The sequence below is a fragment of the Rhincodon typus genome, chromosome 10, assembly GCF_021869965.1.
Source record: "Rhincodon typus isolate 14 chromosome 10, sRhiTyp1.1, whole genome shotgun sequence".
NCBI classification, from domain to species: domain Eukaryota; kingdom Metazoa; phylum Chordata; class Chondrichthyes; order Orectolobiformes; family Rhincodontidae; genus Rhincodon; species Rhincodon typus.
In genome coordinates, this window is record NC_063341.1 from 37,964,957 (window position 1) to 37,977,948 (window position 12,992).

Sequence of the window (12,992 nt, forward strand, 5' to 3'; positions counted from 1 at the left end):
CTAGCAGAACCCAATCTGGGTGGCAGTGAGTTGATTATTACTGAGTAAGTGCTGCTCAATAGTACTTTTGATGGCACTTGACATCACTTCCTCGATGATCAAGAGTAGACTGATGGGGCAATAATTGTCTTGGTTGGATGTGTCCTGCTTTTGGTTTGGTGTAGGACAAACCTGGGTGATTTTTCACATTGTTGGGTAGATACCAGTGTTAAAATTGTACTGGAATGGCTTGGCTAGAGGTGCAGCAAGTTCTGGAGCACGTGTTTCCTGTAATATTGCTGGAATGTTGTTAGGACCCACAGCCTTTGGATTATCCAGGGCCTGAATATCACATGAAGCAGATTGAATCCCTGAAGATTGACACCTGCAATCTTGTCGCTCTCTGGAGGATCATCCATTCGAAATTTCTGGCTGAAGATTGTTGAGAACACCCTGTAAAATTTCTCAGCAGGGACATCGAGGAAGAATTCTCATTCGACAGTTCAATTTCAAACATGCATTTAAGTTCAAGATGGAGCCCATCCAGGTATCTAAGAAAATCTTTGCATGCAGCTGTGGATTCAGATAGAGCAAAGATATCATCTAGATGGTGCAATTATGCAACGAGCAAGAGATTAGGTGTCATTTCATCAAACATACATCTTCGTAGATCCCATGAGAAATGTTTGAGAGATCGGAGCTTCACAGGGAACCCATGGCAACACTCTCTGTTTGGGATCTCATTAAAACTGAACTCATCTGCAAGTTGCTGATTTCATAGGTGTCTGAATCAGTATTCATTGAAGTGGTGGCAGGTCTAGATCCCCATGATGTAGTTCTGAAGTGCAGATGTCTTCCTTGGGTGGAATAAGGGTGAATTGGCTAGAAATGCCAAATGAGCACGTGAACACTTCATTGCTATTAATTGACATATTCTCCATGGCAATACCTGTGCTAATGGAGTCCACTGGCCAATCAACCAGCACTCTCCTCTCTTGCAAAAATAAATGTTTTCCCTTTAAGAAAAGACCTAAATAACATAAACATGAGGAAAAATGGTGTCACGTTAACATAATGAAACATCAGATTCAATCCAATTATAATAATTGCAAAACCATATCTGAAACTTTTCCAAAGTGCAAATCTTATTCTTCCAGCTCAAAAGATTGAGGAGTTGCAACATGCCCTGAGTAAAAAAGATGAAGACATGAGGGCAATGGAGGAAAGGTACAAGACGTACCTGGAGAAAGCTCGTAATGTGAGTATATGTGGCAAAATCACACAAGCCTTCTGCCTGGTTTTTTTTAATTGAATCTTTGTTCTCTATAACCTCTGATTCCTGTACGTTCTATTTTCACTTTAGTCTGTGAATTGTTTTAAGTACATTTTCTTTACATGATACATTTCAAATCTGTTTTTAAAATCCCCATGAGATCTAAACAAAGTATCAAAGTATGCAAATAAAATAGTACATGGAAAATTTTCATTTTGTACATAGAGGCAGCTGCAACTTTTGAATTACAGCAACCTCAATCAGATCTGATATTCACCAGTGGGAAGTCCAAAACATCACTGAATGCACTTTACATCTAAAAGAGATTCCTGGTAGGAAAAGGTCCAACATTGCCAAACTCCCTTGAAGAAGTAAGGTATCCTTTTGGATATGTTCTTGGGACACCATTGGGAGAGATCAGATGCACTTTGGGAAAAGCAAGATGCCTTTTGGAACTGTTAAAAGTAGACAAGAATATGCATGAATGCTTAAGCACATTGGAACTGCCAAAAGGACCTATCAAATAGACTTGCCATTTCAAGTTCTGGGCCTTTAAATGTTTGAAAAGAAATGCCTACAGGGTTTAAAATAAAATGAGCACTTAATGTGTCAGTTTCCTTGTTGACATAAACCTGAAGTTTATTATTCCAAGATTAGTTTCACAACTTTCCAATTGTCACAATGAGGTGCCTCTCATTTCACAGTTTGACTAACCGTTTCAACTAGGTGGAAGATTGGTGGAGTTGTGGATAGTGTAGAAAATTATCAAAGGATACAGCAGGATATAAATCAGTTGCAGATATGGGTGGAGAAATGGAAGATGGAATTTAATCCGGTTAAGTGTGAGGTGCTGCACTTTGGGAAATCAAGTGTTAAGGAAAAGTTTTAAGTTAATGACAGGACCCTGAACAGCATTGATGTACAGAGGGATCTTGGAGTTCAAGTCCATAGCTCCCTGAAAGTGGCTACACTAGTAGATAGATTGGTAAAGAAGGCATATGGCATGCTTGCCTTCATTGGTCGGGGAATTGAGTACAAGAGTCAGGATGTCATGTTGCAGTTTTATAAGATTTTGGTTAGGCCACAGTTAAGAGTATTGTGTTAAATTCTGGTCGCTATTTAGCAGGAAGGATGTGGAGGCTTTGTAGAAGATGCAGAAGAGGTTTACCAGGATGCTGCCTGGATTAGAGGGTATAAGCTATAAAGAGAGGCTAGAAAAACTCAGGTTGTTTTCTCTGGAGCGGCAGAGGCTGAGGGGAGACTTGATAGAAGTCTGTAAAATTATGAGATGCATAGATAAGGTTGATGGTCAGAATCTATTTGCCCTAGAGATGAAATGTCTAATACTAGGGGACAAGCATTTAAGGTGAGAGGGGTAAAGTTCGAAAGAGATGTGAGGGGCGTTTTTTTTGCAGAGAGTGTGGTAGCAGTTTGAAATGCATTGCCAGGGGTGGTGGTGGAGGCAGATATGATGAGGGCGTTTAGGGGACTTATAGATAGCACACGAATAAGCAAGGAATGGAGGGATATGGACCACGGGCAGGCAGAAGGGATTAGTTTAATTTGGCGTCATGTTCAGCATAACATTGTGGGCTGAAGGGCTCATTCCTGTGCTGTACTGTTCTACAGGCTGTGAACTTTAATGGTGTCTTTTTTAAAATAGAAATTAAAAGAAGCTAAATGTAGGGAATTGATTTTTATCAATTAGTGTTTTTATTAAAAAGAAAACAGAATTAATTTCTTCAATAGACTGTTAAGAACTTTTATTTTGTCTGAAGTCTACCCATGGTAGATACATTGACCATGCCAATTCACTCAGTAAGGACAATGGGTGTGTCACGGGGGAGGGCAGATATGTGTTGACACTAAGTTGGGGTCAAGTTTAGAGTATGGTCTGTATTCACTCAACTCCCCAAGATTTGGTTTTTAATTTCTTTTTTTTTCTATGAATCAATCTTATAAATTCATTAATGGGCAAAATACTAAGATTTGGTTGGTGGATGCCACACTCAGTCCCCATCTAAATGGACTGAAAGTCTTTGCCAGGAACCCTGGCCTACAGTAGCAGTTGCATGTGAGATGTGTATCCTGCTGACATGACTGATCACTGTTGTTATCCCTGTCATAGAGTCATACAGCATGGAAACAGACCCTTTGGTCTGCACCGACCAGACATCCCAATCTGACCTGGTCCCAGATAACAGTGTGGAGCTGGATGAACACAGCAGGCCAAGCAGCATCAGAGGAGCAGGAAAGCTGACGTTTCGGGTCTGGACCCTTCTTCAGAAATTTCAGAAACGTCAGCTTTCCTGCTCCTTTACACCTTGTTATCTCAGATTCTCCAGCATCGGCAGTTCCTACTATCTCTGACCTAGTCCCATTTGCCTTTGTAGACTTTAGCAGGATCTTCCCTGGAGAAAGCCTTTCTTGCAACATTGAAGACCTTTAATCCCTGTGTTTCCTTGGAGTGACCTAAATTCAACCATTTTTACAGTTAGGCTTAATGAAGAAAAACATGTTGTATTACCTATACAGGTGATTAAAGCCCTGGATCCAAAACAGAATCCAGCAAGTGCAGAAATCCAAATACTGAAAACCCAGATGGCTGAGAAAGACAAAAAAATACAAATGCTGGAGGTAGGTCATTTTAGTACTACACTTTATTCTAATTACAATATTTTTGTCAATAATATTGTAATAAGTCTTGATTGTTAATAAGCCTATTCTAACCCCTTAATATCTATCCCCAAGCTGCAACAACACAATCACTTTGAATTACAAAATGCAGCAATAAATGCTTATTAGCTCATCCCTAGCCAAGCTGTTCCAGTACAGCTACAGCATTCACATCTATCCAACAATGTGAAAAATTGCCCAGGTTATGATCTGTCTGCAAATATCAGGCCAAATCCAAAGCAGCCAATTACCACCCCATCGACCTATTCTTGATCATCAGCAAAATGATAGGTGCCATTGACGGTGAAATCAAATGATATTTATTCAGCAATAACCTTCTAGAAAATGCCCAGTTTATGTTCTAGAGGACTACTCGTCTCCTGACCACTATAACTTTGGTCCAACCATTATTAGATGAAAAGAAAAGACAAAAAGAACTATAGCCCAGAGGTAAGATGAGGGTGACAGCCCTTGATATTAAGAAATCATTCTGATTGAGTATGGCATCAAGAAGCCATAGCAAAATTTTAAGTAAATTGACATGGAATGAAAAGTCTCCACTGGTTAAGTTCATACCTGACAAAGGAAGTTGTAGACGTTGGAGGTTAATCATCTCAGTCCCAAGCCATTGCTGCATGAGTTTGTCAGGGTTGTGTTCTAGGTCCAACAATTTCTAACTGCTTCATCCATGACTTTCCTTCCACGAGGTCAGATGTGGGGATGTTCTTTGGTGTTTCTACCATTTACAAATCCTCATACATTGAAGCAGTCCATGGCCATATGCAGCAAGACTTTGACAACTCTGGGGCTTGGGCTTGGGCTTGGGTTCGGGTTCCTAAGTGGCAAATAACATTTATGCTACAAAAGTGTCAGACAATGACCACCCTCCTCAATGAGGGACTCCAACCAACTCTCCTTAATGGCACTGCAGTTGCTGAAACACTCAAGTTGCTGGGTGTTACCATTGACCAGAAATTGTATTGACCTGCCAGATAAAAGAGCAGGCTTGGAGTTCTGCAAGGCATGAATCTACAGTGCGATGGAAATGGTAAGCGCAAGGTGATTGGCTGAAGTTAATCAACACAGCTCCAACAGAGAGGGAAAGAACCTGAGATACCTCTGGTGCATGGTTCCATGTCCGAGAAGGCATAGCTTTTTTCTTGAGGAATGGCCTCACTTAGATGTTTAGTCATCTGTTTTGCTGCTAAACACATCCCTGCATTCTGCCTACAAAGTATCACCTGAGGAGTTATTTTTTATTCATTCACGGGATGAAGGCATCGCTGGCTAGGCCAGCATTTATTGCCCAACCCTAATTGCCCAGAGGGCCTGTCTGTCGAGTCTGCTATTATGAGTCAACCACATTGCTGTAGGTCAGGAGTCACACGTAGGCCAGACCAGGTAAGGATGGCAGTTTCCTTCCCTAAAGGGCATCAGTGAACCAGATGCATTTTTTTTGGCAATCGGCAATGGATTCATGGTCATCATTAGACTCTTAATTCCAGATATCTATTGAATTCAAATTCCACCACCTGCAGTGACAGGATTCGAACCCAGGTCCCCAGAACATTACCTGGGTCTCTGGAATAACAATCTATGATAATACCATGAGGCCATTGCCTCCCCTGGTGAGAGAACAGGCTTCTTAATGGTACCAAACAAATCCCCCTGCCTGCCGAGTCTGCTATTATGAACACCTGATTCTTGGCTTAATTCACCTTTGTGGCCTACCTGCAATCCTGGTCTGGTAACCATTTGTTCCATGGTGCACTGCAGTTGTAAAGTCATTGTGACAAAGTCTCAGGTGCAGTTCTATAGATTAATGCTGTATAATTAACCAACATGCGATCAGTCTCAATGCAACCGTCATTTTCAGACTCTCGCCTCCACCAAGCTTTGATGGACTAAATAGCCAGAATGGCATTCGCAATGGGCATTCCCCAACTCTGCATAGTAATGGCAGAAGGAAAGGAGCAGCAAAAAGAAGATAAACAGAGTGAGGTGTCACTGCATAAAACAGCATTCACTCACTAACCTGGCATTGTTTTGCTATTTATTTTACACCTGTTTTTAAGTCCTCACATAGGCAAATTAGTTTAGCACAATCTTTAGGCTTAATATTCCCACAAGTAACCACAGAAATCATATGCGTTTTGGTATAATTTCTGTGTAAGGACATTTACCCTCACTATTATTTTCTTGTCCAATTGGTTTTGTTAAACCAACATCTACTATTTAATAAGGAACAAAGTTACTGGAGAAGCTCAGCAGGTCAGGCAGCATTGTGAAGGAAAAAACAGAGTTAACGTTTTGGGTCCGGTGATCCAAAGGTTCTGAGGAAGGGTCACCGGACCCGAAACGTTAACTCTGTTTTTTCCTTCACAGATGCTGCCAGACCTGCTGAGCTTCTCCAGCAACTTTGTTTTTGTTCCTGATTTACAGCATCGCAGTTCTTTCGGTTTTTATTCTATTTAATAGCATGGTATCCAAAGGTAGGTAATATTTTTGCACAATAAATTATAAACCACAAGTAAGTTCAACATTTTCTGGGTTATTTATCCCAAAAATTCAGGAAAGCCATCTATTTATAATGCAATGGAAATTTAGTGTTTTTAACTTGATTTGTTTCTGTTTTCATACTAGCGCGAATGTGAGCAAGCAAAACTTCGAGGGTACGAAGAGGAGCTGATAGTAACAGCATGGTACAATAAAGTAAGTCAATAGCAATAGATAACATAACATCATACATGTTCCAGCACAGTAGCAATCATGCCTGTACTTGAATAAGTTATGAAATTCATCTCATTTCTGCTCTTTCCCTATAGTCCTTGCAAGTATTTCTTTTTCCCAAATAGACCTAATTTCCTTTTGAATACTATGATTGAATCTGCTTCCACCACTCTTTCAGACAGGGTTCCAGATCATAGTCATTTATTCCGTAAAATATTTTATCCTCAGCTCACTTCTGTTTATTTTGCCGATTATCTTTTATCCGTGTCCACTGATAAGTCTGTCAAAGAAAGCAGTTTCTTCTATCAAAGCTTCTCATGCTTTTGAGCAGCTCTATCCCTTTAATTGCCCTGCTGTAAGAATAATAATCTTAGTTCCTTAGTCCCTCCTAATAACTGAAGCATGTTCTCATTTTGACAAATGCCTGTGCACCTTCTCCAGAGGTTTTACACTTGCTCGCCAAGTTGGTGTGTTTGGTTGCAGACATTTCATCACCCTGCTAGGTAACGTCATCAGTGCGCCTCTGGTGAAGCGTTGGTGTTCTATCCCGCTTGTTATTTATATGGCTGTGTTTTTTTTTTGGGTGGGTGGTTGGCATTACTTCCGGTTCTGTTTCTCAGTGGTTTTGTATCAGATCCAGTTCAATGTGTTTGTTGATGGAGTTCCGTTTGGAATGCCACACCGCCAGGAATTCCCTGGCATGTCTCTGTTTGGCTTGTGCTACTATGGATGTGTTGTCCCAGTTGAATTCGTGTCCTTCTTTGTCTGTGTGTATTGAGACCAGTGAGAATTGGTCATGTCTCTTGGTGACTAATTAGTGTTCATGTATCTGTATAGTCAGTTTTCTTCCAGTTTGGCATATGTAATGTTTCTCACAGTCCCTGCGTTGTATTTTGTATAATATATTAATTTTATTGGTTGTGGGTATGGGATCCTTTACATTCGTCTGTCGCTGTCGCAGGGTGGTTGTTAGTTTGTGGGTTACCCTGAGACCTAACGGTCTGAGTAGTCTTGTGGTCATCTCTGATATATCTCCGATGTACAGTAGGGTGATGAGTGAGTCAGGTCGTGTTGTGTCTTCTTATTGTGGTCTGTCATGGAGGTAACAGCGGATTGTGCTTTTTGGGTATCCATTCCTTTTAAAAAATCCGTATAAGTGCTCCTGTTCCGTTTTGCACAATTCCGGATTGCTGCAGTGTGTTGTGGCCCATTTGAATAATGTCCTGATGCAGCTCCGTTTATGGGTGTTGGGGTGGTTGCTGGAGTAATTAAGTATCTGATCTATATGTGTGGTCTTTCTGTACATGCTAGTCTGGAGTTCCCCGTTGTTCTTACTTTCTACCATTATGTCGAAGAAGGGTAGTTGGTTATTGTTCTCTTCTTATTTTGTGAACTTTATTCCGGTGAAGATGCCCATAAACTAACAACTGCCCTGCGACAGCTACTGACGAACGTAAAGGATCCCATACCCACAACCAATAAAACTAACAATATACAAAATACCATGCAAGGTCTGTGAGAAACCTTACATAGACCAAATTGGAAGAAAACTAACAATAAGGATACACGACCTATTCTCACTGGTCTCAATACACACAGACAAAGAAGGACACAAATTCAACTAGGACAACACATCCATAATAGCACAAGCCAAACAGAAACATGCCAGGGAATTCTTGGAGGCCTGGCATTCCAACCGGAACCCCATCAACAAACACATTGAACTGGACCTGATATACAAACCACTGAAAAACAGAACTGGAAGTAATATTAACCACCTCAGCAAACCGAGGCATATAAATAACAAGTGGGACAGAAAACCAATGCTTCACCAGAGGCGTACTGACAATGTTTACCTAGCAGGGTGACGAAACAGCTGCAATCAAACACACTGGCTCAGCGAGCAAGTCTACAACCTCATCCACAACTCCAGCTACAAATCTTCTCAAAAACTTTAAACCCTCTCCATAGCTTTGATATCCTTTCTAAAGTGTGGTTTCAATAATTTGACACGATTCTGCAGCCAAGACTTAATTAGTGTTGTGAAAAGCTTTCTTTACAAAGCTAAGGATCACACATGCCAGTTTATAACAGTTTGTCATTTCAGTCTGCCACTCTCAAAGGACCAGTATATGTGAAGGACTAGTATGTTTCCTGAAGAAGGGTCCCGACCTAAAGCATCAACTTTCCTGCTCCCCTGATGCTGCCTGGCCTGCTGTGTTCCTCCAGCTCCATACTGTTTTGTCTCTGACTCCAGCATCTGCAGTTCTTGCTATCTCTGAGTATATGTAAACCCTTGGGTTCTCCACTCCTCAGTCTGTTTAAAATCATGCTGCATAGTTTCTATGGCTTTCCCTCATTCCACCTCCTAAAATGCAATTTTTAAAATCACTGCTTTGATTTTCACCTGTCAGATATACGCCCTTTTCATCAAATGAGAAAAGAAGTCTAACTATGCATGCCTAAAGTTTGCCACTATATTTCAAAGTTCATAAGCACTCATGTCCTGAATATCCACGTATAAAAAGAGCAATGGCAAGAATATCAAGCCCAGGAGGACAACTATATTCTTCTCTGCAGTTTTAAAAACAACTCTTCATCAATATTTTATGCTTCTAACTCAAAGTAAATATTTTCCAATATTGATCATTCATGTTACTACTGCCTCTCAAATTCCAGGAAGTACACATTTGCTAACAAGTCTATTATGTAGCATTTTGTCATACATCTTCTGGCAATCTGTGTACACTTTCAAAGGCATGACTTACATCAATTCTCTGCTGTCAAGTTAATCATCTTCATGTATTACACTATATTTTTTCCAATTTATACTTCTTTTAAGAAAATTTATTTTGTAAAAACCTGAGGTGTCAGATATTTTAAACTTGGCACTGCTAGAAAAATGTGACTAGTGAAAACAGTTATGAAAATTAAACACATTTTTTCCAAACGTCGTATTAAAGTGTGATTTTAAAAAAATGCTGCTTAAGTGTCTATTGGCATTTCTTCAAGTATGGATATTTCTCAGTAACTCTTTAGGTCACTCATTTGCAGAGTTTTTTGTATCATTTCTTGATGTCAATGTAAGACAAGTAATTGTGGACTATTTTCAGAGTTTGGCTTTTCAGAAGATAGCCAGTGAAGCCCGATTAGGAGGTTTTAACCTAAACTCAAATCAGTCGTTCCTAGCAAAGCAACGACAAGTAACCAGCACACGGAAGACTCTCACCGTTGCTACGCCTGCAGCAGATTCTAAATAGATCCAACTATTGGAAGTATACTGGTGTCCCATTTTTACAAAGTGGAAAATTGTTAATGATAGAACCTAAAATAAAAAAGGAATATGTCTGAGATCAGTATTTTGTAATATTTCTGCTTTCAATAATATATTTATACTTTATAGTAGTCCCAATTCAAAGCTTACCTTTAACTCTGTGGTAACTCCATCATACCTTATCCAAATTATTTTATATACGCAGTACAGAACAGTGAGATCCAAAGATGAAAATTTGAGGAAGTTATATTAGTTCTATATTTTGGATCAAGATTTAAATTTATATTTAATATATGTTTCCTGATTTTAATTTCTTGAATTTATTTTCCAAAGAATGCTTGTTTCCTGTAGTTATATTTTGTTGCTGCTTATTAAAAAGATCTGTTGCACTTTGTATTTAAAGGGGTGATGATACATTTACAAGCATATTTGTAAATTTGAGAAGATATAAAATTGTAATTTTAATCTCTGTACTTCTGAACAAAGCTTAATATGTATACACAGCAATAAAACCCTCTTTTAATTTGTTTTAACTTTGATGTTGCTACATACTGAAATCAATTCACTTTATTGAGGAAGAGGAATGAGCTACATGAGATTGTATTGAAAACACTTGTAAATTTTAAACTAAAGCCTGTTGCGGTGAAACTTCAAGTGTCTTGAGGGTTTTTACTATACTGTTCCATGAAATTTATCTTTCTAAGTGCTTTATTCATAAAACTAATTTTTAGTTGATTGTTTACAAATCAGAAGTTGGGTCTTTATTGATAATTTTTGTAACCTGAGAAAATAAATACAATTAGCAAATTCTGAATTATTTTGGATTTATGTTTTTATGGAATAATTAGATATTTTAGAATACTTTAATTGTTATTTGGGGTTACTAGAAAGATGTTTACCAAAAATCTTCATTAAATACACCTGAAAAACTGGACTTTTTCTTTTTAACCCAAATGGCATTTATACGAGACAACAAGGTGCAGGGCTGGATGAACACAGCAGGCCAAGCAGCATCATAGGAGCAGAAGGCCTGATGTTTCGGGCCTAGGCCCATCTGCAGTTCCTACTATCTCTCATGGCATTTATACAGCTTTGTTTTTAAATCTCTGCCTGATTTCCAAAACTCACTGCTGCATGAATTAGAATTGATGTTTTTAATTATCCTTTGCTGAAACTGTTGCTTTACCAGTGGTAAAAATTAAAAGGTTAAAGATTTTGAAAATTAAAGTTTTTTTTTAAATGAAATATTGTCAGGGTTTAAGAGAAAAAATACTGCAACATGTAGCATTGTCTGCTTGCACTTAGTGGATTTTGAAACTTTGCTTTAGTTACTATTGTTTCAAATATTGGGAAAAAAATTGTCAGAACCTCCCATAGCCAATTGAAAGATGTGTTCAACTTCAGTCAAATTTTATGCATCTTCACTTTTTTTGTACTTTTATATCTTTCTTTCTCACTGAATCATATTTGCAGTGCAACTGAAGTGTTGTAACTTTGTCATTTAAGTGCTTTAAAGATTATTCTGCAATAAAGCTTGAGTTATAGTATATTTTACCACTTTATGAAAAACAGTGCAGATAAAATATAGTTTTTTCACTGATATTATTACCCTTTGTTGGTTGGAGATGGTGGGGATGAGGGAGAGGATTTGGTTACAGGGAAGATCAAGATACACAAGATATTGATTGGATGATGAATGATTGACAATTTTGTTTGATGTATTATGTCTCACAATCTGTACATCAACACACCTTTAAAAGACATGCTCATTATATTGTCACTGTATCATAGCATGTGACCAGAGTATAAACACCTCGCACTCTTTTAAACTGGGATCACTTGCAACTTAACGCTCTACTAGAAGTGTACTCCTCTGTTTAAGTTTAGGTGTCTGGGTTTACATTAAGATATCATGTTTATCAGTTTGCTGGAATAAATGTTTGTTGGCTTCTTCAACATGGTATCCATACCCATTTGATGTTACAAATAATATAAGCATTGCTACATCAGGGAAAACACCCTGTTGACGGTAAACTTGCATAACTTGATACATCATGCTATAAGACATTCTGGCTGTTTCTGCCGATAAGCAATGCTGGAAAGCCTCTTACTTGATGGATCCACTTGTCCTTATCACCTACATTTCTCTCTACCTAGAAAGTCCAATTCTTAGGAATTAAAGGTGAAACAGAGGTTAAATTTCACCCCAAAAGTGTCAAATAAAATACTTAAAAGACTGTCCTCCTTCTGGAAAACGGGATAGTCATCTTTACTCTCTACTCATCCCTCACCCACCTCCAATAAAACTGTAAGTGGGTGCATTGGGTGAGGTTTGGCACTTTTTCATAACAAGTCCCCCTCCCTGCCCTGAACCCACCACTGCCCCCTAAATCCTCCTGTGTATTTTTAAAAAAATTATATATTGGAATCATAATTATTCCATGGTGTCAATGATTACATAACTAATTATTAAAAATTAGAATTAAAAGTTGATACTATGTGAAAGAGGTGGTCTCATTCCTTATTGTTGATCAGCCTGCTTCCTTCACTTTTAAAACAATGGAGGTGGACAAGACAACAACAGACATCGAGGCATCCTGGGCAGCCGCCTGTTATCATTGGTCGAGTGGGCTTAGACAAATGATGGACACAGCAGAGCTGGCCAGCCCCAAATAATGTATATCACCAGGGCTAGGTGGTGAGAGGAGGAGAGAAACAATCCAGGGGAACGAGCAATCATATTCTTGGGAGAAAATTAGGACTTCCTCTACGTAAGCCCAAGGGAAGAACAAAAACTGCACGACATCAGGGATGAACACGCTATCACTTTAAAATCACCAACCCGGCTCCCTCATTTCATTTCTGAAACATTGCACTCCTAATAGCTTAGTGTGGCACCCACAAAATCTTTTTTATACTTCTTGAAAGCTAGTTACTAATATAACACAGTTCAATGAGGTTTTATGCTACACAGGAATGTTGAGTCCACACGGATTTAGGAGGGACACCAACTTCCAACACATTTGAAAGAGAGCGTTATAATGAAAGAGATAGTAGGAA

The 12,992-nt window shown here is 38.9% G+C and overlaps 1 protein-coding gene across 1 annotated transcript in view; it reads left to right on the forward strand.

Moving 5' to 3' along the window:
• The window catches only part of hook1 (hook microtubule-tethering protein 1), a 71,835-nt gene extending 61,106 nt beyond the window's left edge, over positions 1-10,729 (forward strand). Inside the window, exons 19-22 of the mRNA XM_048601978.1 lie at positions 1,137-1,237; positions 3,788-3,889; positions 6,572-6,640; positions 9,772-10,729. Of these exons, the coding sequence (XP_048457935.1) occupies positions 1,137-1,237; positions 3,788-3,889; positions 6,572-6,640; positions 9,772-9,918 (419 nt within the window). The 3' untranslated portion in view covers positions 9,919-10,729. The remainder of the gene's footprint in view (positions 1-1,136; positions 1,238-3,787; positions 3,890-6,571; positions 6,641-9,771) is intronic.
• Positions 10,730-12,992: the final 2,263 nt, after the last annotated feature.